Source organism: Rhinatrema bivittatum, chromosome 1 (genome assembly GCF_901001135.1).
Source record: "Rhinatrema bivittatum chromosome 1, aRhiBiv1.1, whole genome shotgun sequence".
Lineage (NCBI taxonomy): Eukaryota > Metazoa > Chordata > Amphibia > Gymnophiona > Rhinatrematidae > Rhinatrema > Rhinatrema bivittatum.
Window position 1 is genome coordinate 370,167,956 of NC_042615.1, and position 27,515 is coordinate 370,195,470.

Consider the following 27,515-nt stretch of genomic DNA (forward strand, 5'->3'; position numbering starts at 1 on the left):
CTGGATGGCCGGCACCATCTTTAAAGATAGTAGCGGCCATCTTTACGATGGCGGTGGCCATCTTTAAAGATGGTGGTGCCCATCTTTATGATGGCGGTGGCCATCTTTAAAGATGGTGGCGCCCATCTTTATGATGGCGGCCACCATCTTTAAAGATGGCGCCGGCCAGCTAGTGCTCCTGGTGGTTCAGTGGGGGCGCGGGGACCGATCTCCTGCTCTCGGACCATCGGCGCCATTTTGGCTGCCACTCAAAGATGGCGCCGATGGCCCGATAAAAAAAAAAAAACCTACCCGACCCTTTAAAAATGACCCCTTAGCTTGCGCGCATCGCCGGAAGCCCCGCTCCGTCCTCCGGTCCGGGGGGCGTGGTCCAGAGGCCTCGGCCACGCCCCCGGGCCCACGCCACGCCCCCGGGCCTGCCCCCGAAACGCCGCACCACGCCCCCGAAACACCGCGTCGTTTCAGGAACGCCCCCGGACACGCCCCCTCCCTCCCTGTTTCAAAAGCCCCAGGACTTACGCGAGTCCCGGGGCTTTACGTGCGCCAGCGGCCTATGCAAAATAGGTGCGCTGGCGCGTGCAGGGGTTTTAAAATCCACCCAATATGTATAGGCCACAAGTGAAAAATGAGCAGTAATCTGCCCAAGCAAGAGGAGCAAACTAATCAGAGAAACACCACCCCATACGTATAACAACCTAGTGAGTAAAACTACTTATAGAGAATGCTGCTAGAAGAAAGTAGTAGATAACTTTGGAAATAAGAGAAGGGGACCAAGGAAGAGGAGAAAACAGAACACTAAAAGAAGCAAACACATTTGTAAATGAAGACTTCCTGTCTGCTTCTCCCTTTTATATATGTAACAACCTGCAGGTAATACCATCCTTCATGTGGCAACTTTTTCCAACTTAATCTGCAGGGAAAATGCCACATACCAAACTTTTAGTACATAGGCTGTGAATAACTAAATAGCTAGTTATCCTTCACTGCATACCAATTAGCATAATAACATAGTGATCACGTTTTCAAAAAATGTCCAGAGCTTCACTTAGATTTCCAAATTTTAGGTGTCTAAATTTAGGAGAATATTCAGTTGAATTTAGGTATTTAAATTTTCAGTTAAAAATATTCTTGAATTTAGGAGCCTAAAATATAGGCCCTATATATAGGCCTGCAATCCAATTGCCTAGATTTAGGTGCTTACTTTAGGTGCTTAGTGCTGAAAATTAGAGCTAATCACCTAACTTTATTTCCCCTGTCCTAATTCTACTCCATAGCCACCGATTTTTTGGCATCTCAATTTAGATGCCTAGTAAAAATAGACTCCTAAATTTAGAAGCTCAGCTTAGTCACCTTTCAAAGGGATCAATTTAGGTTCCTAACTTGCTAAGTTAGTCATCTATATTCTTTGAAAACTGACTCCATAATGGTTGGGGTAACCATTACTACGATTTACAGACAATGGTGAATAGATAATACATAGGCCAATGGGTTTATTACCTACAAAGCTGGATTTAGGGTAATTGGTACCCTGGGTGAAAAGCACCCCCTTCAACTTTTGGCGCTCCTCTGATCCTTTCTTAGGCAGCGGCAGGATGGAATCCACTGCAACCACTCTGGGCCTCTCCTCCTTCATTCCTGCTGCCAGACCAGGTATATCTTTTCATCATGGTCAGATGAGATCCATCATGGCCATGCTGGACTTCTCCTCCTTTGTCCCTATAATACTCAGAGTGCCGCCTCAGCTGATGGCACTTTGGGTGATTGCCCAACTCGCCCATCCCAAAAACAGCCCCTGACTACCTATTATTGTCAACCACTGTTTAATGACATTAATACAATTACCAAATCAAAGGTTGCACAGATTCAGAATTCCTGGTAGATAATGTGACACATGATTTGAGTATCTATCATAATATTTTTATGTTAGATTCTGCAAACAAAAATTCCAGATACAAATTCTATTTTAACTTGTTTTTTATTTATTTATAAGAAATAGGGTCTCTACTTACACATCATCAACATAGCAGGGGTAAGGCATTTGTTGTGCAAAGACACCAAGCAGATCGGACTTGTTTGAATGTAATCGAATGATACCGTGATCCAACATGTCCTGGATATAGGCAAAACCACCCCACACATACCTCAGGTCTTTATTAGCATCAGCTCTCGCTCCGGGAGCCCACAACCTATCATAAACAAGAGAGATACATGCTTAGATTACACTCCATTTCATTCAGTCTAAACATGACATCTTTATGTAACATAGCATGTACTAAAACTTCTCAAGTAGCCTATTTTTCAGAGCACAAGAAAATTGAATAGTATAAGCAAGCATTATAGCATAGGGAATTACAATGGGGAACAGTACAATTGGAAGCAACTACACCAGCTCTATATCCGGGACTTTAATTGCAAATATTCAGTGATGTTTCATTCTTTTTGTGTATACCATTATGTAAGCGGAAATTAAAATTATTAAACATAATTTACTTTGATTTCATTTCTGAAAAATGATTTAACTAAAAACTAAATATCAGAAGATATTTATCTATCTATCTATTTATTTATTTATTTATTTAAAATAATATATATACCACCTAGTGGGGTTCAAGGAGGTTTAGAATAAAAACCAATCATGCATTTTTTCTCAAACCAAAAAAAAATATTCATACTTGTTCAGGGAATGCTTGGTTGTAATGTGATTTGTTACTCTATATTATTTTTTTTTACACATTTTGAGGAATAGTGTACTTTATGAGCAATAATTACAGATTTTGCAGATAAGAACACACAGTGCTATGAGAAGCCATGCAATTTCATCCTTTTTCGCTAGTACAGTCAATCAAGGAAGTGTAGAACTGCTAGCCAAGGAAGCAGTCATGAATGACAGATTCAATTCCACCATGACTTCCTCAAAATCTCCCACCCCCCACACCTATCTGATACATAACTTCATCTGTACAGCAGGCTGCACCAGGATATTGACTGGTTGTTTAAGCTGCATCTTCCTTAAAAATACTCCTACCACCTTGTAACCATACGCAATCAGGTGTGGCAGATCAGATCACCAAAACAGCAGGAGCATGGTTGTGAGGGGGAAAAGACAGATACTAGGTAGGGATTTTTGAAGTTTGCAGGAGGGAAAGATACATTGGCTTCTGCTCTTTCATTGGTGGTGTCCCAGGGAAACAAGGGAAAAAAGGGTGGTCCCTCAGGGCAATATAAAGGCAGAGGGTGTTACGGTCCCAGCCTGTGCCCCGGTCCCTCCACCTACCTTGGGGTCGGACTGGGCCACTAGGACATCTCTCTGACCGGCACGGGCTGGCCTGGCTCCTGCCGTGGTGCTCCCTCCTTGAGGGAGATGCCGCCGATCCTCTGTGACTGGCCCCACTCCCTAGGTGCGCGTGCGCACGCGCAGGGGCTCAGAACTTAAAGGGACCAGCACGGGAAAACAGAGGACAGCCCAAAATGATGTCAGACGCTCCCAGAGTATTTAAAACCCTGCAACTTGTCCTATGCCTTGCCTTGCAACGAGGTTCACTCTTCTTAGAGTTGCTAGTTGCTGTTCCTGGCTTCTGACTTCAGCTTTCGTCCACTGGCTTCTGACTTCGTCTTTCATTCTCTGGCTTCTGACTCAGCTTTCGTCTACAGGCTTCTGACTTCAGCTTTCATCCAGGAGGCCTTGCCTTAGTCCAAGCAGCTCAGGTCCTCACCAGCTCATCTTGGGGGGACCACGGGCTTCCAGTGGTGAAGATCCAGTTGGCCTCCTGGCTCCAACTCTACTCTTCTCCTCCAACACCTGCCCACAGGAGACCGCTCGTAAGTCCAAGCAGCCCAGGTCCTCATGGGCTCCTTCTGGGGGGACCTCGGGTCTCCAGTGGTGAAGATCCTCCTGGTCTCCTGCCTGTGCCACCTCCTGGCTTCAACTTCCACTGTGGGTCTTCCCACCAGTGTGTCATCTTCTGTCCTAGTTGGCTCTAGGGTCCACGAATCCAACAGTTTGCAAGGTCATGGACCCAGCAGACATGGTGGGCTTAAAGGACATCCCCAGAATTGTCCAGCGTCTACAGCAACAGCAAAACATGCCTTGATGCCCTGATGGCGACAGTAGAGAGACTGGCCAATCATATTGATGGAGCACCTTTACTCGTACCTCTTGCGCTAGTTGCTGCAGCCGATTCTGGACCAGCAATGCCCACACAAATGATGGCACCTTCACGGTACTTGGGGGAAGCGAAGCAGTACCGCAGATTCCTCAACCAGTGCTACATCCATTTCACCTTGCTGCTGTCCCAGTTTTCGACGGTTCTGATAAATACCAGTTACATTATCTCTTTGCTAGACGGGAAGCCCCTGGCCTGGGCCTCTCTGCTATGGGAGTGTAACGACCCCATTCTGGGGACCTGGAACAGTTTGTCTCGGCCTACTGACATGTATTTGACAAGCCTGCTCACAGACCCACTGCCGCCGCCGAGTTACTCCAACTACGCTGAGGCACTCGGCCCCTTGCCGAGAATGAGGTAGAATTCCGTACCCTGGCCGTCGAGCTAGACTGGAGAGAAGACAGCCTTCACGGCATATTCTTAGAAGGCATGTCTTTGCGTCTTCAAGATGAGCTAGCTGCGAGGGACCTTCCGGATCACCTGAATAGCCTGATTGATCTGGCTGGGCGGGTTGACCACCGAATCCAACGCCGCTTTCATGAAGGGAAGTCCGGTCACAGACTCAGTAACTCAGGGTCTACATTTCCCCAACCGGTACCCTCCTCCTCTGCCTCTCCCAGAACCCAAGGGGTTGAGCCCATGCAATTGGGACGAGGTCCGATCTCGCAGGAGGAGAGAAGACATCGCCACACTCAAGGTTTGTGCTTATATTGCAGATACAAGGGGCACTTCCTAGCTCAATGTGGTGAGCGGCCAGGAAACGTCAGAACCTAGGGATTATTGGGGAGCTGACCCTAGGTAATACTAATTTGGGATGTGAATCGGGTGCCCGATCGTTTTAATGATCGGGTTCGGCTGGGGGGGGGGGGGGGGGAAATCTGATCGTTAGAGATGTGAATTGGGATCGGTTCAGATTCCAATTCACATCACTAATTTTTTTTTTTGTGAGGCCCGCGCCAATAAAAAAAACCCCACCCCGACCCTTTAAAATTATACCCTTTGCCTCCCCCACTCTCCCGACCCCCCAAAAAACTTTTTACACATACCTGGTGGTCCAGGGGTGCCACGGGGAGCGATCTCCTGTTCCCAGGCCATCAGCTGTGCTATAAAAAAAATGGTGCCGATGGCCCTTTGCCCTTACCATGTGACAGGGTATCCATGCCATTGGCCGGTCCCTGTCACATAGTAGGAGCACTGGATGGCCAGCGTCATCTTTAAAGATGGCGGCGGCCATTGTAAAGATGGCCGGCGCCATCTTTAAAGATGGCGCCGGCCATCCAGTGCTCCTACCATGTGACAGGGGCCAGCCAATGGCACGGATACCCTGTCACATGGTAAGGGCAAAGGGCCATCGGTGCCATCTTTATGAGTGGCAGCCGATGGCCCGAGAACGGGAGATCGCTCCCCTCGCCCCCCCCCGGACCACCAGGTAATTTTAAAAGGGTTGGGGGGGGGGGGGTAGGGAGGGTGGGGGAGGCTAAGGGGGTCGGTTTAAAGGGTCGGTTGGTTTTTTTTTTTTAACGGGCAATGGCGCCGTTGGCCCGAGAGCGGGAGATCGCGCCGGGACACCCCCCCCCCCCACTGGACCACCAGGTAATTTAACATTTGGGGGGGGGGGGGGTTTGGGGAGGGTGGGGGTGGGTAAGGGATTGGTTTTAAAGGGTCGGGTGGGGGGTTTTTTTAATAGGCCATCGGCGCCATTTATATTAGTGGCAGCCAAAATGGCGCCGATGGCCCGAGAGCGGGAGATCGCGCCGGGACCCCCCCCCACCAGGTAATTTAACATTTTGGGGGAGCTCGGGAGGGTAAGGGATTGGTTTTAAAGGGTCGGGGTGGGTTTAGGAGTTGTTTTGGTGCGCCGGTTTTCCCGCCCTCCCCCCAAATAATTCCTGTGCCCGATTTAACGATTTTTGACGATAAATCGGGGGAATTTGTATTTTATCGCACACTCTAACGATTTTTGACGATTTAAAAATTATCTGACGATTTTTTTTAAATCGGCAAAAAACGATTCACATCCCTAATACTAATACCGACTCCTCATGCACCGTACCGATGACCCTCATCTACCCCGGGGGTACGTTTGATACACTGGCTTTGGTCGACTCCGGAGCAGGAGGGAATTTCATTCTCGTGGATCTCGCCTGACAGTTACAGCTTGTGGTCCAACCCTGACACTCTCCACTCCAAGTATCTTCGATCCACGGCACTCTTCTCCCCGGGAGCATCTCTGCCTGTACCAAGCCATTGATTCTACGAACTGGTCTCCTACATACTGAGGAGATCTCGTTTCTCATTTTGGAGAGATCCATTCACCCTATTATCCTGGGCCTGCCCTGGCTTCAGAAGCAGTCCCCAGTTATCAACTGGGATACTCTTCAGATCGCATCTTGGAGCCCGTCCTGTTTTGACTCTTGCCTGGTGACTATCCCTTGACCCAATGTGCCACTTCTGACCACATCCGTAGCACTCCCACCACAATATCTGGATTACTTGGATGTCTTCTCGAAGGAGAAGGCCGAACTTCTTCCGGAACATCGGCCCTTCGATTGTGCAATAAACATGGTTCCTGGTACCACTCCTCCCAAGGGGCGGGTGTACCCCTTGTCGCTGCCTGAGACTCATGCCATGTCTTCTTACATCCAGGAGAATTTGGACCGGGGCTTCATTCGGCCTTCTAATTCCCCCGCCGGGGCCAGATTCTTCTTTGTTGCAAAGAAGGATGGGTCACTCTGACCCTGTATTGACTACCGTGGGCTCAAAGCCATCACACGACATGACAGGTACCCTTTACCTTTGATTCCCGAGCTCCTAGACCACCTGCAAGGAGCTAAGCTCTTCACCAAACTGGACCTCCAGGGCACGTACAACCTAGTAAGGATACAACCAGGTGACGAATGGAAGACCACGTTCAACACGAGAGACGGACCTTATGAGTATCTGGTCAGGCCCTTCGGCCTATACAATGCCCCTGCGGTCTTTCAAAACCTTATGAATGAGGTGCTAAGGGACATGTTGCACACATCTGTTATAGTATATCTTGATGATGTACTAATTTAATCTAAGGATCTGGCTACACACTGTACACACGTTCGACGAGTCCTGTAGAAGCTTTGAGACAATCGTCTCTTCGCCAAGCTAGAGAAGTGTCAGTTCGAACAAGAATCTCTGCCCTTCCTTGGATATATCATCTCCTCCACGGGCTTCCACATGGATCCAGAGAAGGTAATGACCATCAGGGATTGGCCCCAGCTGGTGGGGGTCAAGGCACTGCAATGCTTCCTTGGCTTCACCAACTTTTATTGCCAGTTCATACCCCATTCCTCCCGGATGGTGGCTCCACTGATGGGCCTTACCAGGAAAGGTGAGGAGGCTAAGAACTGGTCCTGGGCAGTGCTAAGTGCCTTCCAGGAGCTGAAGAAAGCCTTTCTTCAGGAGGTCTGACTCCACCATCCAGATCCTCAGTGCCAATTTATTGTGGAGGTAGACGCATCTGACCTTGCGGTAGGAGCCGTTCTGACCCAAATATCTCCTAAAGGCAAATCCCAGCCATGTTCCTACTTCTCTTGGAAGTTCTCGCCCACTGAAAGGAATTACAGCATAGGGGACAAGGAGTTATTGGCCATTAAACTCGCATTTGAGGAATGGTGCCAGTGGCTGGAGGGGGCCCAACATCCTTTGATTGTGTACACGGACCACAAGAACCTGGAGTTCCTGTGCCGGGCTCAATGCCTTAATCCTCGACAGGCTTGATAGTCACTGGTTTTTTGCAGGTTCAACTTCGTCCTTCGATACAGACCAGCTTCTAAGAACATCCGGGTGGATGCCCTCTCAAGCACTGCGGAAACAGAGGACAACCCAAATCCACCTCAATATATTCTTGATCCAGCCAAAGTCCTCCTTGCAGCATCAGAAGTAGTCCCTATGGGCAAGATGGTGGTACCTGCTCACCTGCACAAGAAAGTCCTGTCATGGGCCCATGACTCGCTGACCGCAGGTCATTCGGGAGTAGCTCGAACCTTGGACCTGTTGTTCGAATACTATTGGTGGCCTTAGGCCAGAAGAGATGTTCGTACTTATGTCAGTTCCTGTGCCACCTGTGCTCAACAGAAGCCCCTGACAGGCCGTCCCAGGGGGCTCCTCCAACCTTTGCCCATTCCCACCAAGCCATGGATCCATTTGTCCACTGACTTCATAGTGGACTTACCTCCTTTGACCGTGATATGGGTCACGGTCGATAGATTTTCGAAGATGGCCCATTTTGTGCCCCTCACTAAGCTACCAACTGTGCCTGAACTCACAAGTCTTTTCACCCAGCACATCTTCTTCCTCTCCATGTTGCCTCAGACCGAGGTCCGCAGTTTATGGCGAAATACTGGAGAGCTGTATGTAGGAAATTTGGGGTCCAACTAGACTTTACGATGGCTTTCCACCCCCAAGGCAATGGCCAAGCAGAGCGCACAAATTAGACCTTAAAGGCCTTCCTCAGTGCCTTTGTGGGACACCTTCAAGATGACTGGGTAGCCTTATTGCCATGGACAGAGTTCTCCTACAACCGCCATAGGCATTCTGCTACCAACATGTCTCCCTTCTAGTTGGTCTATGGGAAAAACCTTAGAACTCCCTTGCCCTTACCTCTGACAGTCCCGTCCCCTGCAGTGCAACTTACAGCACATCAGTTATGTGATCTTTGGAGATACACTCAGGAGAAGCTTTGACAGACTGCCGCCACAGCGAAGAAATATGCCGACAGGCTACGATGCCCTGCTCCTGTCTTTCTTCCTGGGGATAAGGTGTGGTTGAGTACCAAGAACATCCGGTTGTGGACTCCCTCTATGCGCATGGCTCCCAGGTATATCGGCCCATTTGCCATAGCGGAGTGGGTGGGTATGGTTTCCTACTGACTACACCTTCCTTCCACCCTGAGGATCCACAACGTCTTCCATGTATCCCTCCTCAAGCCTTTGGTCCTGTCTGTTTTTCAGCCCCCTGAACCAACCAACTCCGCAGCTGAACAAGATGTCATCTATCAAGTAAAGGACGTTTTGGATGTGCGGTTTCTCCATCGCAGATAGGAGTACCTCCTCTCCTGGGAGGGTTATGGCCCCGAGGAGAATACGTGGGAACCGGCCTCTCACATCCTAGACAAGGCCCTTCTTCACTTGGACTACCCTGCAAAGCCCAGACCCCGGAAAGGGGGTGTAGGAGAGGGGGTACTGTTACGGTCCCGGCCCGTGCCCCGGTCCCTCCACCTATCTCGGGGTCGGACCGGGCCACTGGGACGCCTCTCCGACTGGCATGGGCCGGCCTGGCTCCTGCCGAGGTGCTCCCTCCTCGAGGGAGATTTATTTATTTTATTTATTTATACAATTTTTATATACCGTTGAACAGAAACAAGTTCTATCTCCACGGTTTACAATAATCACATTTTAAGAACATGATAAAAGGGAAAAAGAATAACAATATATCTTAAAATATCCAAAGAAATAAAATTCAATCAAAAACTATCTAAAATAGAGCTAAAATTAATATTAAAATAGATAAGAACAGACTAAAAGAAGAAGAATGAATCATATAAAAGCCTGATTAAGCTTCAATGAACATTTCAAAAGTTTGTTTAAAAAGCCATGTTTGAGATCTTTCCTAAATCTCTTCAAATTATTTTGTAGCCGTAGCTCTTGAGGCAGTTTGTTCTAGAGGGATGGCCCAGCAATAGAAATTGCACAGGCCCTTACTTCGCTTAAATGTGCAGACCTTACTGTTGGAACTGTCAAAAGGGCTTTATTGGCAGACTTTAGATTACGCTGAGGTCTGAGGATCGGCAGCATCCCAGAGATGCTGCCAATCCTCCATGACTGGCCACGCCTCCTAGGCACGCGCGTGTGCAGGGGCTCAGCACTTAAAGGGACCAGCACGGGAAAACAGAGGACAGCCCAAGATGACTTCAGACACTCCCAGAATATTTAAACCCTGCAACTTGTCCTATGCCTTGCCTTGCAATGAGGTTCACTCTTCTTAGAGTTGCTAGTTGCTGTTCTTGGCTTCTGACTTCAGCTTTCGTCCACTGGCTTCTGACCGACTTTTGTCCACTGGCTTCTGACTTCAGCTTTCGTCCAGGAGACCTCGCCTAAATCTAAGCAGCTCGAGTCCTCATGAGCTCCTCTCGGGGGGACCGCGGGCTTCCAGTGGTGAAGATCCGGTTGGCCTCTTGGCTCCAGCTCTACTCTTCTCCTCCGACGCCTGCCCACAGGAGACAGCTCGTAAGTACAAGTGGCCCGGGTCCTCACGGGCTCCTCCTGGGGGGACCTCGGGTCTCCAGTGGTGAAGATCCTCCTGGTCTCCTGCCTGTGCCACCTCCCGGCTTCGACTTCCACTGTGGGCCTTCCCACAGTGCGTCATCTTCTGTCCTAGTCGGCTCTAGGGTCCATGAATCCAACAGTGGGCAAATGTGCCTCCTGATCTTTATGCCATCCATTTCTGCTGCATGGGTCTGGGGACTTTTGGCAGGGCATTTTGTGATCTTGAGGGAGTTGGGACTACAACTCTGTCCTCTGCTTCCTACGATAGGAATGGGTTTGATTGGGGACCCAGGTGTGATGGAATCTCAAGGATCCAGGGAGACATCTGCTTCTGTAGTCAGGCAGGTGCAGGGTGTTGGTTGGGGGTTACCTCAGTGGCAGGAGGCCTGTTTTGACCTGGATGGCACCAGTGGGGGCAGGGAGGTTCTAGTCCTGAGGTATGGTTCCCTCTGGGGGCTTTCTACTTCATATAGTGGATTGCAGGGAACTTGTTATTCCTTAGAGCATTCCATTCCAGTGGATAGGCAGGCAAGTGTTGGCACACAGGAGAGTGTGCAGGGAGATGAGCTGCAGGGATTGTGTGATTTGTCATTGAAGGCTGGTAGCAGACTGGCCATGGATGCAGAGATGGTGGACCATCCTGGTCCTTCACAGCAGGAAATCTGGAGAAATCAATAGATATTAGCAGAGCAGATTGTGAGACAGCAGGAAGGTCCTTTAAAGGCTCCTAATCAGCAGCAGGAGATGATTCCAGCATATTTCCAGGCAGCAGCTGGAGTCTATTGCAGCAGGGCAGGCAGTGGTGGTGGAATCTGGTAAGCATGGGAAAAGTGACAGGGTTCAGCGGAGACTAAGGGAAGTTCAGCAGATACAGCAGTGGGTAATTTGCCAGACAGCTGGGTCAGGATATTTTTGTTAGTCTGGAGACTGGGGGCCATATTGTTGAGACAACAGCAAGAAGATGGCTGGAGCAGCAAGGGCAGGTTGGAGGAAATAAGGCAGAGTTGAAGGGGCAGAAAGCTAGTAAAAGAAAGAGCAGGCATTCATAGTGGTGGAGATGTTAATCGGTGACATTTTTTTCATGGGAGATTTCAATTACCAACACCAAAAGTGGAAAAAATGAAGCTTAGAAGTAAAGGCTAAAGAAGGCGTCAGCAAGCCTGACGTTGTATGTTCACATAGAGACACCAACCGGTCTTTTCAATCATTCGCCTTCTTTTAGATTTATTAACTTTCAACAACTTTTTGGAATTACACTGTATGGAATTAAATCACACATTTTCGGATTTGCTTTTTTGTGGAATTGATCATATTCCCCCGCACTGGCGTGGTGGTGATCGGGAACGTCTTCTGTTACAATCAGAACAACGATGGATCTTCCGATTGAACACTGTTGCCCCTAGAGGATTAAATGCTGAATTGGATCTACATTCTTTTCTGGGATGTTGACTACCTACCCTGATGGATGTCGTCAAAGGATACGTCATACATATCTGGCGTGGTTAATGACATCATGAAATCTCGTTTGTTTAAAAAGACGTGAGGTTTGGCTTCTTCCTTCCTCCCTCCATTTTCCCGGTTTTGAGACGAGTTGTCCGGATGAATTGGTACCTGGCTTATTTTTAAGATAAGTATAAATTTCATTAACCTTCATGAAGATAAAGGATTTAATTATTGTTCTACTATTATTATAGGATACAGACTCTTGTATTGATAGCGTTTATACGCCCCTGAGGAAGCTTTCGGGTGAAACACGGGCCGTGTAGGGCCGTATTGAAATTAAATACATCCGCTTTAAAGAGTCTATGACTAACGGAGGATTTTAAGAAAAAGAAAAAAATTTGAACAAAAAGTTGTTGAAAGTTAATAAATCTAAAAGAAGGCGAATGATTGAAAAGACCGGTTGGTGTCTCTATGTGAACATACAACGTCAGGCTTGCTGACGCCTTCTTTAGCCTTTACTTCTAAGCTTCATTTTTTCCACTTTTGGTGTTGACAATATGGATTACAGTGGATAATTCTTGACTCTTGATGTTATTAGATTTCAATTACCCCAATACCAGTGTAACTAATCAACTTGGCCATGCAATAATGATGGGAGATTTCAATTACCCCAATATTGACTGAGTAAATGTAACATCAGGACATGTTAGAGACGTAAAGTTCTTGGATGGAATAATCAACTGCTTCATGGAACAATTTTTTCTGGAACTGACGAGAGAGGGAGATATTTTAGATCTAATTCTTAGTGGATCACAGGATTTGGTGAGAGAGGTAGTGGTGGTGGGGCCACTTGCTAATAGTGATCACAACATGATCAAATTTGAACTAATGACTGGAAGGGGGACAATATGAACATTTACAGCTCTAACACTACATTTTGAAAAGGGAAACTTTGATAAAATGGCTGTACAGTCAAAAACTCATAATAACAACTTTTTAAAATACATCTGAAGCATGAAAACTGCGAGGGAGTCAGTTGGACCGTTAGATGACCAAGGGGCTCTTAAGGAAGATAAGGCCATTGCAGAAAGACTAAATTTTTTGCTTTTCTGTTCACTAATGAGGATGTTGGGGAGATACCGGTTCTGGAGAGAAGATCAAGATGCAGAAATGCATTGACATTTTTCATTTGCTTGGGAATAGAAGAGGCAGGAGGAAGGAGGAGAAGAAGAAGGGGATATGATTTTAGCAGCACATAAATATTATGAGGGATGGGCCTGGCTCAATTATGATAAGTGTTTTAGGGAAAGATGGAGGAAAACAAGTGTATGTGTTGGGGCACATAGGATGTGAGTCTTTGGCTGACTCAGATAACTAATAAATTGACTGGGGTGGGACAGGCATCTAGGATAATGGAGGGCAGTCCTTTCAAGGAACAGGGCATCTAGGAAAGGCCTCAGATGGTGCATCTGATGTCTGTTGGCATTTTAATCAATCAGGAGATAGCTTTCAGGACTGTAGGTTCATCCACCTGTCTTCGGTCTCTGCTGCTAACCATCTGGCCAGCAAGTGAGCACAGTGAGTGGGTGGGGGGGGGGGGGGCAGCAGGGGTGTGTATGCAAAATAGTTTTGATTTTGATAGGGCTTGTACAATGATTGTGGTGGCAGCCATGGGTCTTCGGTTTAGGAATAACTCAAGGAAGGAGATGACAGTGGTTTTAGAGGAGAGTTTGGAGAGTTTTACTTATGGAACCCTTATGTTAGAACCTTTGGAGGGGAGGGAATTTGACTTTGACAACCAGACTTGAAGCAGAAGGACAGCAGAAATTATTGGATGAGGTGCAGTTGGCCAGGATTGCAACTCTCTTTTTTGAGCTCCTGTCCGATAGAATAAATACATCTCCATTAGCTGTAGTGGCACAGGAGTCAGGCAAATTTTGTTTGATTCATAATTTGTCCTTTCCAGAGGGCTTTTCAATGAATGATTTGTCCACAGAGAGCTTTTCACAGTGCATTATACATGTTTTGATTTGATTGTTCCAATGGAACGTCAGTGTGGCAGGGGTGTTTTAATGTCTAAGGTGGATACTGAATCAGCCTTCCGCCATCTGCCTGTGCATCCTGATAGCATTCATTTGTTAGGTTTTCAGTTTCAGGGGAAAAATTATTTGGATACGTGTATGCAAATGGACCATTCTGTTTCGTGTGCTTATTTTGAAATGCTCAGTTCCTTTATTCATAGGGTAACAGAGTGGGTAGTGGGATCAAGTTGTATCATGCATTATTTACATTACTTTTTGTTTGTTGGACTACAGGAATTATGGCAAGTATTTTTTATGTGCTTCAAGTGTTTGACATTCCTATTGCATGAAGCAAAACATAGGGGCTTCCTACTCCCCTTGTCTTTCTGGGTATTTAAGTGGATTCTGTTCAGATGGTGTCCGCTCAGTGCCAGGACCAGCTTTTGCTTTTGCCCCCCTCCCCGCAAAAGCTGATCCTGGCACTGAGCGGGCAACACTTTATCCTTTGGCAGCAACACTTTATCCTTTGGCAGCAAAGGCACAACTGTCCCTCTGTGGTGGCAGTTCCATCAAGGCACCCTCTCTCTTTCTTCTCCTATCCATCATCCCCTTCTTTCCATTTCCACATCCTTTGCCCATTATACACTTTCTATTCCCCTGCTTCCTCCAATCTACTCTGTGCCCTGCATTCCTTGCAATCTCTCCTTTCATTCATTCAGCTGCATCCTACTCTCTCTCTCTTACTCCATATCCTGCCTCCCCACTCTTTCTCTCCTCCTCCTCCTCTTGCCATGGGCTCCCCTCTTTTTCTCACTCCCACCACTACCTGTAGAGAATTCTCCCTTCTTCCCCCCAGCATCATCTCTCATCTCTCCCAGCCATCCCATGCCTAGAAGCTTCCCTCTGCTCCTCCTCACCCCCGTCCAGCAGAAGCCCCTTCTCTCACAAACATCTTCTCTACAAATAGAAAACCTCTCATTCCATCAGTAGAGTCCCTCTCCTTCTACGGCATACCCAGCAACACCCCTCTCTCCCCCCACAACCTCCTGCCCTGCAGCTGCAGCCCCCTGCCCTCCACCACTTTGCCCACCAACAGCTGCCCACCTCGACCCCCAACCTTTTGCCTAGCAACCAGTCCCTTTCTTGGCTCCCTCCTTCACCCCCTGCCCCATCCATCACCCTCATTCTTTCTCTCTCATCCTTCCTATTGTCCTTGGGTTACAATGCTGTACATCTTTCTGCAGTGACATCTTTCTGCAGTGACATCACCAACAGCTGTGAGCCATCATGCATCCATTGTGCCCTGAGGCAGCTCTGACCCTTCTCCTACACAAGTGTATTCATTGCAGTATCCTTAAAACCTGAAAGGCTGGGGGTCTCCCAGGACAAGTTTAGGAACCATTTTAGATCCTTCAGCCTTGTGCCATTTCCCCAATTAATTAATAATTTGAAAGTTTGGGATTGACATGTACCAGGGTTGATACCACAATGGCTTATTCTCTTTCTTGTTGCAAATGGGAGCTGTTACAGAGGCTGGCACCAAGGTGGATCTATTTGAAGCAGTGGTCCCCAAATTTTCTTTGGCGTTTCAGTGTCCAGAAGCATGGAATCTGCTGAAAGCATCATTGGCTCTTTTGAAGTTGGCTGCATACAGTAGTGGGATTAGTAAGGTGTTAAGATTCTTATTTTCAAAAGGTTGTTTCAGCATTGCTTGCAGAGTTGATGGATTATGTGATTTATGTGAAGGGTACTGGATTTTCCTTGAAATAGAAGTCTTCTATTTCAAGTCATATTTCAAGCTTTTCATTTTTTTATCAAAGCCCATCGATGGGGTTGCACATTTGGGAGTATTTATCAAGGATTTGTTTCTCTTTGGGCAGTTTCTCCAAATGGGTTTGTTTTGTGTGTACCTTGACAGGAATGAACCTCATTCATAAACCAAGGTATGATATGAGTGATGTCAATCTCTCAAATTTATGAGACTTGCTATTTTCGGGTTGCATTTATTCTTGCTTTTCTCAGGGCTTTTAGGGTAGGTGAGTTAGTGGACATAGTGGTGGAATGTGGGAATCACATCTGAAGGGGACAGGATTTGAAGATTCAGTGCTCAAAAACTTGTAAGGCTTGTAAGGGTACTTGGTAGGCATTGATGGTGTTGGCTGAATTACCAACTTGTCCAGTGGCTAATAGGGGTGCGCAGGCCCAAAGATTTTATGTTGTGTCATTTTGTGTCATTTGGGGGCAAATTTCCATGTTTAGGATTGTTCCCAATTTTTTTTGTTTATTTAGGTTTCAGAATTAGCATGCACTATTCCAAACAATGCACACTGTTTCTTAATATTGAGCACTAATAATGATAAAAGAAAAAACATAAAATGTGTTTTTTTTCTATCATATCATTATGAAAATGACATGAAATGACAAAGATAATGTCATTGACATTTTCTGTGTCATTTCAATTTAATGCACATCCCTAGTGGCTAATGTGCGCACATTCTTGGAAGTGTGGCCTTCAGGTAGCATGTACTTTTTGGTACATTCTGATGGTGGTATCAATTACCAAATATCAATTTTCTGCAGTTTTGCAAAAATGTTGGGGGTTCTGCATTTGGAAGCAAGACATTATGGGATGTATTGTTTCCATATTGGTGTGGTGACTTCTGCAGCAGAATCTAGTTGATAGGATACAGTCATGTGTCTCCTTGGACTTTGGAAATCTAGAGCATTTGAGTCATGTGTTAGGAGGGAGAATGTATTATCTTCTTAGGGGTACTGCATTAATGTTGTTTATATTTTTCAGGTCACTGACACAGGGACAGAAATTTTAGGATTGTAGGTTGCTATGTGGTATGGGGGCATAGGTGTGTGCTACAACACCCTTTTCATCCACACTTGGGCTTGGCTTTGCATGGTGTGAAAGTTCCCTGGTTCAGATGGCGAGAGATTCTGTCCTTTCTTTAGTCACTGATGAGGAGCGGAGAGTGGCCTGAAGTGCAGGTAGTTCATCTTGGGGGCAGAGGGATTGATTTGGGCAAATGATCCTGTCACCAGTTGCTCGATGCTGTGAGGAAGGATATGTCTACCATAATGGTTTAACTCCCTAATACTGCAAAATGTTGGTCAGACATTATTCCAAAGCCTATTTGCTTGGATCAGGTGATTTGGGGTCATGACAGAACAAAAGATAATGAGGAAATTGGTTCCTAGCTGTGTAAACAAGGGGGTAAGCATGTGGACCCGGGATGCTTGTCAGGGACATTTTTGGTTTGCAGGGGTTCACTTATCTGATATTGGTCAGGATCTTTTCAATAATCCTTTTCAGGAGGCCTTGGAGGGTGCTCTGGTATTAGAATCTTAGGTCAAATGTTTGGGGAGGTTGCAAGATAGATTGCCTATCCCGTGCATGTGGTGGAATACCTAAGCACAGTTTGGGGCAGGGTATTCTCAACAAATTGGTTAGGTGGGCTGAATAGTCAACTTTGGGAGCCCTAGATGGATTTGGTGAAATCGGGTGCAGTCAAATCAATGTGGCATTCCTTACTGGGTTGTGGAGGGAATCTCATAGGGAGGCATTATGCATTGCTGGTTGCCTGAAGGCTGGGTGGCCTGTGGGTGGTGCATCTTCCTAAGGATTGTTATGGATGTCCACTGGGGCAATTTGGAAGGCTTATTGTAACCAGCTTGGAAAATGTAATGGTGTTAATAAAACCGTGACTTATTGATTCCCAAGAATGTTGTGTGGTGGTTTTTCTTGTTGCAGATGTGGGTGTAATTGGTAAGGAGGATAAGGCTTGCAAGTCCTGGTTGTTCATATTATTAACTGCAGTATTTTTCTTGTCATAGGTGTAAATTTAGGTCTTCCAGAATCTATTTTGATGCAGAATTAGTACGACAGTCAAATAGTCCCTTTATTTCAACTCCAGACAGTATTTATTCATTTCAGTATTTATATGTCATACTTATCCAGGATGCCTCACAAAGCAATCAATATATATATTAAATAAATAGTGCATAATAAAATACGCTGAAATAAGCAACAAACATGTCCAAAAAGATACATTTTTAATTTGGGTTTATGAAGCTAGAACTGACATGCTCCAAATATCAGCAAAAATATGAGTCCAAAGGAAATGTGTAGAGAGGAAACACAGATATAAGAAGGATCCTGTCTGAAACGTGGTAGGCTAGGGAAAGCATGATTCATAGAGCAATAAGAGCAAGGAATAATAAGAGCAAGCTAGAACATGAAAGTAATTAGCAAAAGTTTTAATTGGTGTCAGTAGTTTACAGGGAATCAGTGTAGAGCATGAGGTAGAAGCAGAGGGATGAATTTTCAAAGGAGTTACACTCGTAAAAATAGCATGTATTATAGCAATATTCAAACGTCCATTTCTACATCTAAAACCTTCTGAAAATTGAGCCCTACGGCGTGAATTGTCAAAGGATATATGCACATAAAAGATGTATTTTCCAAAAGCTCATTTACATGTGTACCCAGTTTGTCAGGTGTAAATCCTTTTGAAAATTACCTCCAGAGAGAATGAGAAAAGCAGGGGGGAGGGGGAGATAGAAGATAGGCAATACAAAAAATGTTTAAACCTGAAAGTGAACAAAGGTTTGGGAGAGATTAGCTACCACTTCATGAAAGAGTTAAAGGGCAGACTTTTTTTTTTTTTTTTTTTTTAAATTAAGTAGCTGGAAACTGAGAAGTGAACAGGGAGTAGATTCATGTGAAGAGTGGGATAAAAAAAGAATTGAGAACACCGAAAGAAGGTAAATGATAGAAGGGTACAGTCAAGGTTGATGAATACCAAGGGTGGAGATCAGATTAGCTGGGATACAGCATATCTCAGTTTTTGATGCATGAGCTGTCTAGAGTTTAACAAGGCAGCGGCCATTCGAAGACAGGTAAAAAGGGGAAAGAAGATATTAGACGAGGAGAAAAAAGTGAAGTGGATCTATGCATCATCAATGTAGCAGCAGTAGTGACAGATAAAAGATGAAATGAGAGAATCCAGATCAGTTAAGTAACTAGAAAAAAAAATCAAAACAAAATGGCCTTTTGTTGAGCTCCTACCTGTCCTTGACTTTTTGAGTGTTTTCCACCTCATCAATGTCCATTCGAATCTTGTATTTAACATGTGGAGGGATATTGCTTGTTTGATCATCCATATTCTTAAAAACTACCCCTGCCCAGAACTTCTTTTCTTCAATTAAATTCAGTGACCTGTTAACTAGCTCCCATTCAGTAGGGACAGATTCAAATTTATCAAGCATGAGACACTGTAACAGAGGAAAGCAAGAAAAGCCGCTGAGCACTACATTGTTAAACCATTCAGAATTATTCAACTAGATTAGCACATATAAGTTGTTTCAAAATGTTCATTTTGTCATAACTTTGTGAAAACAAATACCAGGATGTTTACATTAAGATTGCCCTTCAAGTCACCTCTGTTGTCTCTTTAAGGCCCTATCAAATTGATGAGAGCCATTCAAAAAAGCATTGCTGTAATAGAATTGGAAATTAAACATTTATAGACTTCAGTGCAATTCTGGACTTCTACACATTTTTCCTGCTTTCTTCATTTTATATTTGCTGTCTGTCTTCATTGCATTTTTTACAGTTTTTGACATTTATCAATATTTTATTTATTTATTTATTTACACATTTATATTCTATGCCTTCCCACATTAGGTTCAAAGCGGATCACAATTAATATTCATAATAAATCACATGCAATTTGTTATAAAATACATATAAAACATTCATCCAAATTTAAAATATCATCACAATAAAATAAATAAAATCAGTTATAAGCTTCATTAAACATTTATAATAAAAAAGATTTAACCACAAAATAAAAGGCTTTTTCCTTGTTTCCTGAAAACTTTTATGTCTTGAACTTCCCTTATTTCTACTGGGAGAACATTCCACAATACTGGACTGATATAAGAGAAAGCTCTGGCAGACGTCATTTGTAACTTATAGTTGTTCACTGGGGGCATGGCCCTAGCAAATGACTTGATCAGTTTCCTAGCTTTCTGGCTCACTGAATCTGAACACACAAGTGGGAAAACAAAGATCTCCCAGTTGTGAGAAAGATGGTCAGTGTGATTCTTGTCCTAAATAAAGACATAGTGGAAAAATGGCACTTTAAAAAAAATATTGATCTCAAATAATAACTAATGTATTTTCGGCCTTCACCATCTTTATTAAGCAGGTATACATGTAGTGAGGATCTCAGGAGAAATGCCCCATTGAAAGCATACAACTATGATGTCACTGAAGCCAGACAGAGTTATTATTCTCAAAAGATTACACCCAGCATGTGTCTATCTATTAATGCTTGACTGCTGTCATCCACTAAATGTCCATCAAGTATTCTTCTATGATATATTAATTCAAATGCTTAACACAGAGAAAAAATTGTTTTACCTGCGTCTTTCACTCTGATCCCAATTCCCATAACAAACCTGCTTAAGGACCTGCATGCTCTCTGCCCCCCCCCCCCCCCCCGATAAAAAAATATGACAAGTGCTGGTTTTCATTTCTATCTTCTCCTAATAAATCCACTTAAAAAATACAATCCCCGCAGCACCCTTGGCCTCCCAGCTCTTACTCCTTCATGAGTCTGGGTCTTCTGGGGACAGGACCAATCCCTGATCACTCCTATTCCACGCTCTGTCATTACACAATGGCCACCAGTCAGCCCAAGGCCAGTGCCATTATACTAAGTGCCTCCCCTCCAAATCTGCTTAAACAACAGATCCCCCTAACTTTCCAGCAACCCCGCTCCCATGAACCACAACTCTGGGCTCCAGTCCCTCACCCCATCACACCATATACTATTAAAGAAAGGAACTCCCCAGCCTCCATTCCACCCCCCCCCCCACACACACAGACATACATGGGGGGGGAGGGGAATGAATTTCTTTGCTTAGGTGTTTACTGAAGAGGATGTTAGAGAGAGATCCATTCCAGAGAAGGTTTTCATGGTTGATATTTCAGATGAACTCAACCAAATCATGGGGAACCTGTAAGATGTGGTAAGCTTAATTTACAAACTGAAGAATAGTAAATCACTTGGACCAGATGGTATACACACCAGTGTTCTGAAAGAACTAAAAAATGAAAGTTCAGACCTATTTCAATGAATTTGTAACCTATCATTAAAATCATCCATTGTACCTGAAGATTGAAAGATTACCAATGTAACCTCGATATTTAAAAGGGATCCAGAGGTGATCTGGGAAACTCTAGACCTGCGAGCCTGACTTCAGTACCAGGAAAAATCATAGAAAATCTTATAAAGAATATAATCACAAACATTTAGATAGACTTGGTTTGATGGGATACAGCCAAGGGAAGTCTTGCCTCACAAACTATATTTTTTTAAGGGGTGAATAAACATGTGGACAAAGGTGAACAAGTAGATATGATATATTTGGATTTTCAGAAGGCATTCAAAGAAAGACCTGCATGAGAGGCTTCTAAGAAAACTAAAAAGTCATCGATAGGAGGCAAAATCTTTTGGTGTATTTCAAGCTGGTTAAAAGATAGAAAACAGAGAGCAGGATTAAATGGTCTGTATTCACAGTGGAAAAAGGTAAACAGAGGAGTGCCTCAAGGATCTGAACTTGGAACAGTGCTTTTTAATATATTTATAATTGATCTGGAATGGGTACGACAAGTGAGGTGATCAAATTTGCGGATGACACAAAATTATGCAGAGCAGATAAATCTCAAACATATTGTGATGAATTGCAAGATGACCTTGTAAGACTGGAAGATTGGGCTTCCAAATGGCAGATAAAATTTAATGTGGAAAATACAAAGTGATGCATATAAGGAAAAACAATTCTTGCTATAGTTACACAATGTTAGGATATATCTTAGGAGCTATTACCTAGGCATCATATTGAATAATACATTGAAATTGTCAGCTCAGTGTCCTGAGGTCATCAAAAAAGCTAACAGAATGTTGGGAATTATTTGGAAGGGAATGAAAAATAAAAGGATGGATGTCATAATGCCTCTGTATCGCTGCATGGTGAGACCACATCTTGAATACTGTGTGCAATTCTGGTCACCGCATCTCAAAAAAGATATAGTTGCACTGAAGACGGTACAGAGAAGGGCAATCAAAATAAATAAAAAGGATGGAATGGTTCTCCTTTGAGGAAAGGCTAAAGAGGTTAGGGTTTTTCAACTTGGAGAAGAGACAGCTGAGGGGGGATATGATAGAGGTCTATAAAATTATGAGAGGACTAGAATGGGTAAATGTGAATCAGTTATTAACTCTTTCAGATAATAGAAGGATAGGGGGTACCCTGTGAAGTTAGAAAGTAACACATTTAAAACAAATCAGAGAAAAATCTATTTCACTCAACACAAATAAACTGTGGAATTTGATTGCCAGAGTATGTGGTTAGGGAAGTTAATTTATCTGGGTTTAAAAAAAGGTTTGGATAAGTTCCTGGAGTAGAAGTCCATTAACTGTTATTAATCATTTTGACTTAGGGAATAGCCACTGTTATTATTGGCATTAGTAGCATGGATCTACTTAATGTATGGGTACTTGCCAGGTACTTGTAACCTGGATTGGCCACTGTTGGAAACAGGATGCTGGGCTTGATGGACCCTCGGTCTGACTCAGTTAGGCAACTTCTTATGTTTTTAAAGAGTTAAAAAAAGTGGCAAGCATAAGGAAATTCCATTGTTTTATATGGAGCCTCCCACAGATAATTCAAGGTTATCAAGAAATTGTCCAGCATTTGTCCATATAAACCTGAAGTGATCTGCACTGTGAATGCTGCTATTACAATGTAGGCTTTTATTGGATCCACTGTTTTTGCATATAATGGCTAATACAGAAATAAAAAAGAAAAAAAGCAATCTGCCAATATCGTTCAAAAGTGCTGAACATCAAATAAAAAATTGATTTTAGATTATATATAGAAAAGCTGCATCAGCAAGCCTGACATCGTGTACTGCAAAAAGCAGAGCCATTTGGTCTTTTAATCATTTGCGGCTATAGAGGCTATCAATAGAGCACCAGCAAGTGCTTCCAGCAAATTTAAGAGCAACAAGAATTGTTTAAATGTTTATAACATATGTCTATCTGTACCCATTAATCAATATATTGACAGCTGGCCGGTGTTTCACAACAAAATAAGTTGCTTCCTCAGGAGTCAGTATGACAGAAAATGTGTCACTAGATGTGTCTGTAAACGAATAATGCAGGGTGGTCAGCAGCAAGCGGTGTTATTGAGCAACCGATTTTGAGCTAGAGGATATCCACAATGGTGCATTAAATGTACTTTCACAAGTGCAACATTTACCCACCGCAAATGGTTGTTCTTACCTCGCTCACCTGACACTGCAGACACCTTGACATGCATCTTACCATTCTCTTCAATGACACATAAGATGAAAAAAGTAATGTTTGATAATTGGCATATCCTACAATTATATCAAGAATTTCATGACGTCCCCAGATTTACGTTCACTTGTGGGGCTAATCTCCAAGATCAACTTGTCCATTCTGATTAGTCTATTCAACACCAGTTACCAGTAATAGGATCACTCGCAGCTTGTGACTCTTGTACTGTCTGTCATATTATGATACAGACTTTAGCATTACATTTTTCTAGGCTTGAATTCACATTCCTCCTGAAAAATATAACAGACTGCCTTTCCACAGGGGTAATTTATATTAACCAATATCCATGTAACTTGTGGTATGTCTGCAAAACGAAACGTGCTCTCAAAACTCGGTTAATTGAGTATTGCTCATGCATCAGCACAAGTCGAGTAACTGCTCCACTGGCCTCACACTGCCTTGAAAATTCTCATTCTTTTGATGATCTGAAGGCATGTGTATTGAAACAACTTCACCCCACATGAAGCGGAGGAGATTTCAATGATCTGTTATTAAAAGCCGAACGTTGGATTCATCGTTTAGGCACAGTCCACCCAGACGGTTTAAATGCCGCATTGGAACTCAATGTTTTCTTATGAGAATCTCTTTACACCAGTATTATGCGTAATTACTGTCCTTGTTTCCTAGGTTACATGATGCTTGACACCATGATGTCATCATGTTGGTAAAGCGCGGGCTATTTAACTTTTCAGACTGGTCTACTGCGGTCTCTGTTCCGTATCCTGGAAACTTCTTTGAGACCTGGCGTCCTAATGATGAGGTTTGCTGCACCATCTTAATGAAGCTAAGTACTAAAATTTTACTTGTTACAATATGTCTGACCACCCTGCATTATTCATTTACAGACACATCTAGTGACAACTTTTCTGTCATACTGACTCGTGAGGAAGCAACTTGAAACACCAGACGTTGTCGGGTCAGCTGTCAATATATTGATCAACGGATACAGATGGATATATGTTATAAACATTTAAACAATTCTTGTTGCTCTTAAATTTGCTGGAAGCATTCGCTGGCGCTCTTTTGTTAGCCTCTATAGCCGCAAATGATTAAAAGACTGGATGGCTCTGCTTTTTGCAGGACACATTGTCAGGCTTGCTGATGTGGCTTTTCTATACATAATCTAAAATCAATGTTTGATTTGGTGTTCAGCGCTGTTGAACAATATTGGCGGATTCCTTTTGTTTTTTTTGTTATTCTATATACAGGACAGATTTTGGCTCTTTTTTTTGAATTGTTAATACAGAAATCAATCATGAAGTTGAAATTAAAATGAAGGTTTCTTCATATTGGTTGATATCTTATCAAATATATATGCTATAAATGTTTTCTTCTCATTGGCAGCTACTTTAAGATTTGTTCATGAAATTCTGAGCAGGATTATAAATAGGTATGTATTAAAACCTTTATCATAGACAAGATTATTACAGTAAACATTCACAAAGTGTTTAGAAGAGCCTAAATACTTAATACTAAACACAAATGCAGTTTCCATGAAATTCATAAGGTAAATATATATAGGAGTCGGCATGCGTATGGACAGCAATGACAATATCCTAATGAGCCTCATTAAAACCTGTTATACTGTGCTGTGAATACATTTTTAGCTATGTAAAATGTTGTTCCACATAAAAAAACTAAATGATTCCTTTGTATTCACTGTCTACGAATAAATCACACTATCAAGGTAATCTTTTTATGATGGAGACATTTTTAATGGCTGTTGCACCTGATCCCTGGCTTAATGAGTGCAGTTCTATCTAATCATTAGAACAGGTGTTATCTGCTGTGCATATTCCCCAAAGGCCTCCAATAACCGTCTCTCAAAAAATAGGCACACAGTACAGTGCATTTTGTTTTAAAACAGGGTGTCAGTCATGACTTCCTTGCTTTGCAGACCAACCAATAAATTGTTTTTAGTGTGGGCAAGTTATGCAAATATTTTATTCACTAATTGTTCCCCATCTCTCTCTTCCCCATTGATCTGCAACTGCCTCCAGAGCTGAAACCCACTGCAGTTTTCCAGGATGATTCAATCTACAATGGTCAACAGCTCTAAATCACCTGCACCACAGGGTGATGCCAACAAGACTGACTCAGGCTGATTAACTTTGTCACATCATTCTGTTTTCTTAAAGGATAAAAAAAAGAGACCAGTGCTTAAAATTCAGGAACTACCTTTATAGTTTTCATATGATAACATCCACTGTGCAAGACTATATGAGGCAATAAATGGCTTTCAGGTCAATTAGAAGGTGAAGCTTTTTAAGCTGTTTAAGCGTGAAGGACAGACATGCTTATGCATAATTTATATTTCTAGTCTTGGTTCAGTTTTCAGTTTTATATTTAAAACAAAACAGAATTTTTGACACAGAGCATAACAGAAGACATTAGTTTGTCAAAATATAAGGTAATCATATAGGAGGACTTATATCTGCCTCAAGAGTTTGTATATGGCTGGCCACAGCACAGTTTTCAAGACAAGGTGTATGAGTGCTTATCATCACACAGTTGGAATCAGCACCCTCACTATTTGATATCTGCATACCCTAAGTTATTTTAGCTTTCTTAAATGCAGATGATTATGTATTATGCTTGATATGAATACAATAATATAGTCATAGACCCCAGTCTCCTGAGATACTATGGATGTAGGAGAGGCCACATATTATCATGTTACTACAGAATACACACAAGCTGACATGTAAAGCATGCACTGCAAGCTCCACTTTGGTATAGTTTAATTGTAAACCTGATGTGTTGTGCTCAGAACAGATGTTCTGTCTCTCTTTATTTATTATTTGATCTGATTCCACTTTTTTCTTTTGAATTGAAACTCAAAGCAGTTACAAGACTATAATAGCAAACAATTTACAATAAAATATTACCAATCACAATAAAAAAAATACAGTCCACAACCCTAATCGATGTGCTAACCGTTCCCTATAATATTAAAAACATAAAAACATCACACCCTCCCCCCTCGATATATGGCTTTATAGTTGGGCCAGTGGCAATACTGTGCTATATGCTGATTGGCTTTTTCTCCCATATAATCAGGTTTGTATTAGTGCAGAAAACAACCAATCAGTATACCTGGCAGAGAAAACTTGAAAAAATGAAGCAAAAATTAGAGGATGCTGTTGAGCATGGTGAAACTGGTAGTATTGCTGCTGACATCTATTGGCCAGATGAAAGATCTGCAAGTGGCAACAGCAATCTGTTGTGATTCATGCTCCTGTTGCTGATTATCTTGGAGCACAGAGGTACAAATTACAATTTATATATATATATTATTTTTCTACCTTTGTTCTCACATATAATTTTAATGATTTTTAATTTATAGATATAAATACATTTTTGCCTTGTATCTTATATATGTATTAAATGTATTACCAGTAATTGCTTTATAACTTCTCATTGTGTGATGTTTGTACTATAGTGTTTTAATGTTGTACAAATGTTTTATTCTATTTCAGATGTATTTAATTTAAAACCAAAATCAATTCATTTTTTTTTACAATGTATTTCATTAGTTTTGTTTTTAATTCTTTTTCTCCTCAGTTTTCCCTTTTATTTTTTTTAGCTGAATGCTTGGCAATTAAGATTCACTGCAAAAAAAAACATGGGGTGCAGGAATGCCATGGATTGGTAAACTGTAGGAGGTAAGATGCTGATATGTACCAACAAGGACAGAAACCTTGGAGTGACCATGTGTGATGATTTCAGGGAAGCAAAACAATTGTGATAACTCAGTGGCCAAAGCTAAAGGCAAGCTGGGGTACAAAGGGAGATGCATTAGCAGAAATAAGGGAGTGATAATGCCTCTGTACAGATCACTGGTTCCACCTCACCTAGAATATTATGTCCAGTTCTGGAGGCCATACTTCAGAAAGGATGCATACAGGTTGGAGACATTCCAGAGAAAATCTATCAAAATATGCACCAAAACCCATATGAAATGAGACTTAAGAACCTAATATGTATACACTGGAGGGGAGAATAGATGTGAGGGAGGGGTGTAACTAGAGATATTCAAGTAACTCAAGGATATAAATAATGCAGAAACTGTAAACCTTTTTATAGGAAAGAATAATCTATAACAAGAGGTCATAGTATGAGGCTTGGAGAGGTGGTGGTCGTGGG

At 43.2% G+C, this 27,515-nt stretch overlaps 1 protein-coding gene across 1 annotated transcript in view; it reads right to left on the reverse strand.

Annotated features, from left to right (window-relative positions):
• The window catches only part of LOC115096270 (ATP-binding cassette sub-family A member 1-like), a 618,744-nt gene that overhangs the window by 580,962 nt on the left and 10,267 nt on the right, over positions 1-27,515 (reverse strand). The window contains exons 3-4 of the mRNA XM_029610773.1: positions 19,004-19,209; positions 2,010-2,186 (exon numbers count right to left, since the gene is read on the reverse strand). Of these exons, the coding sequence (XP_029466633.1) occupies positions 2,010-2,186; positions 19,004-19,209 (383 nt within the window). The remainder of the gene's footprint in view (positions 1-2,009; positions 2,187-19,003; positions 19,210-27,515) is intronic.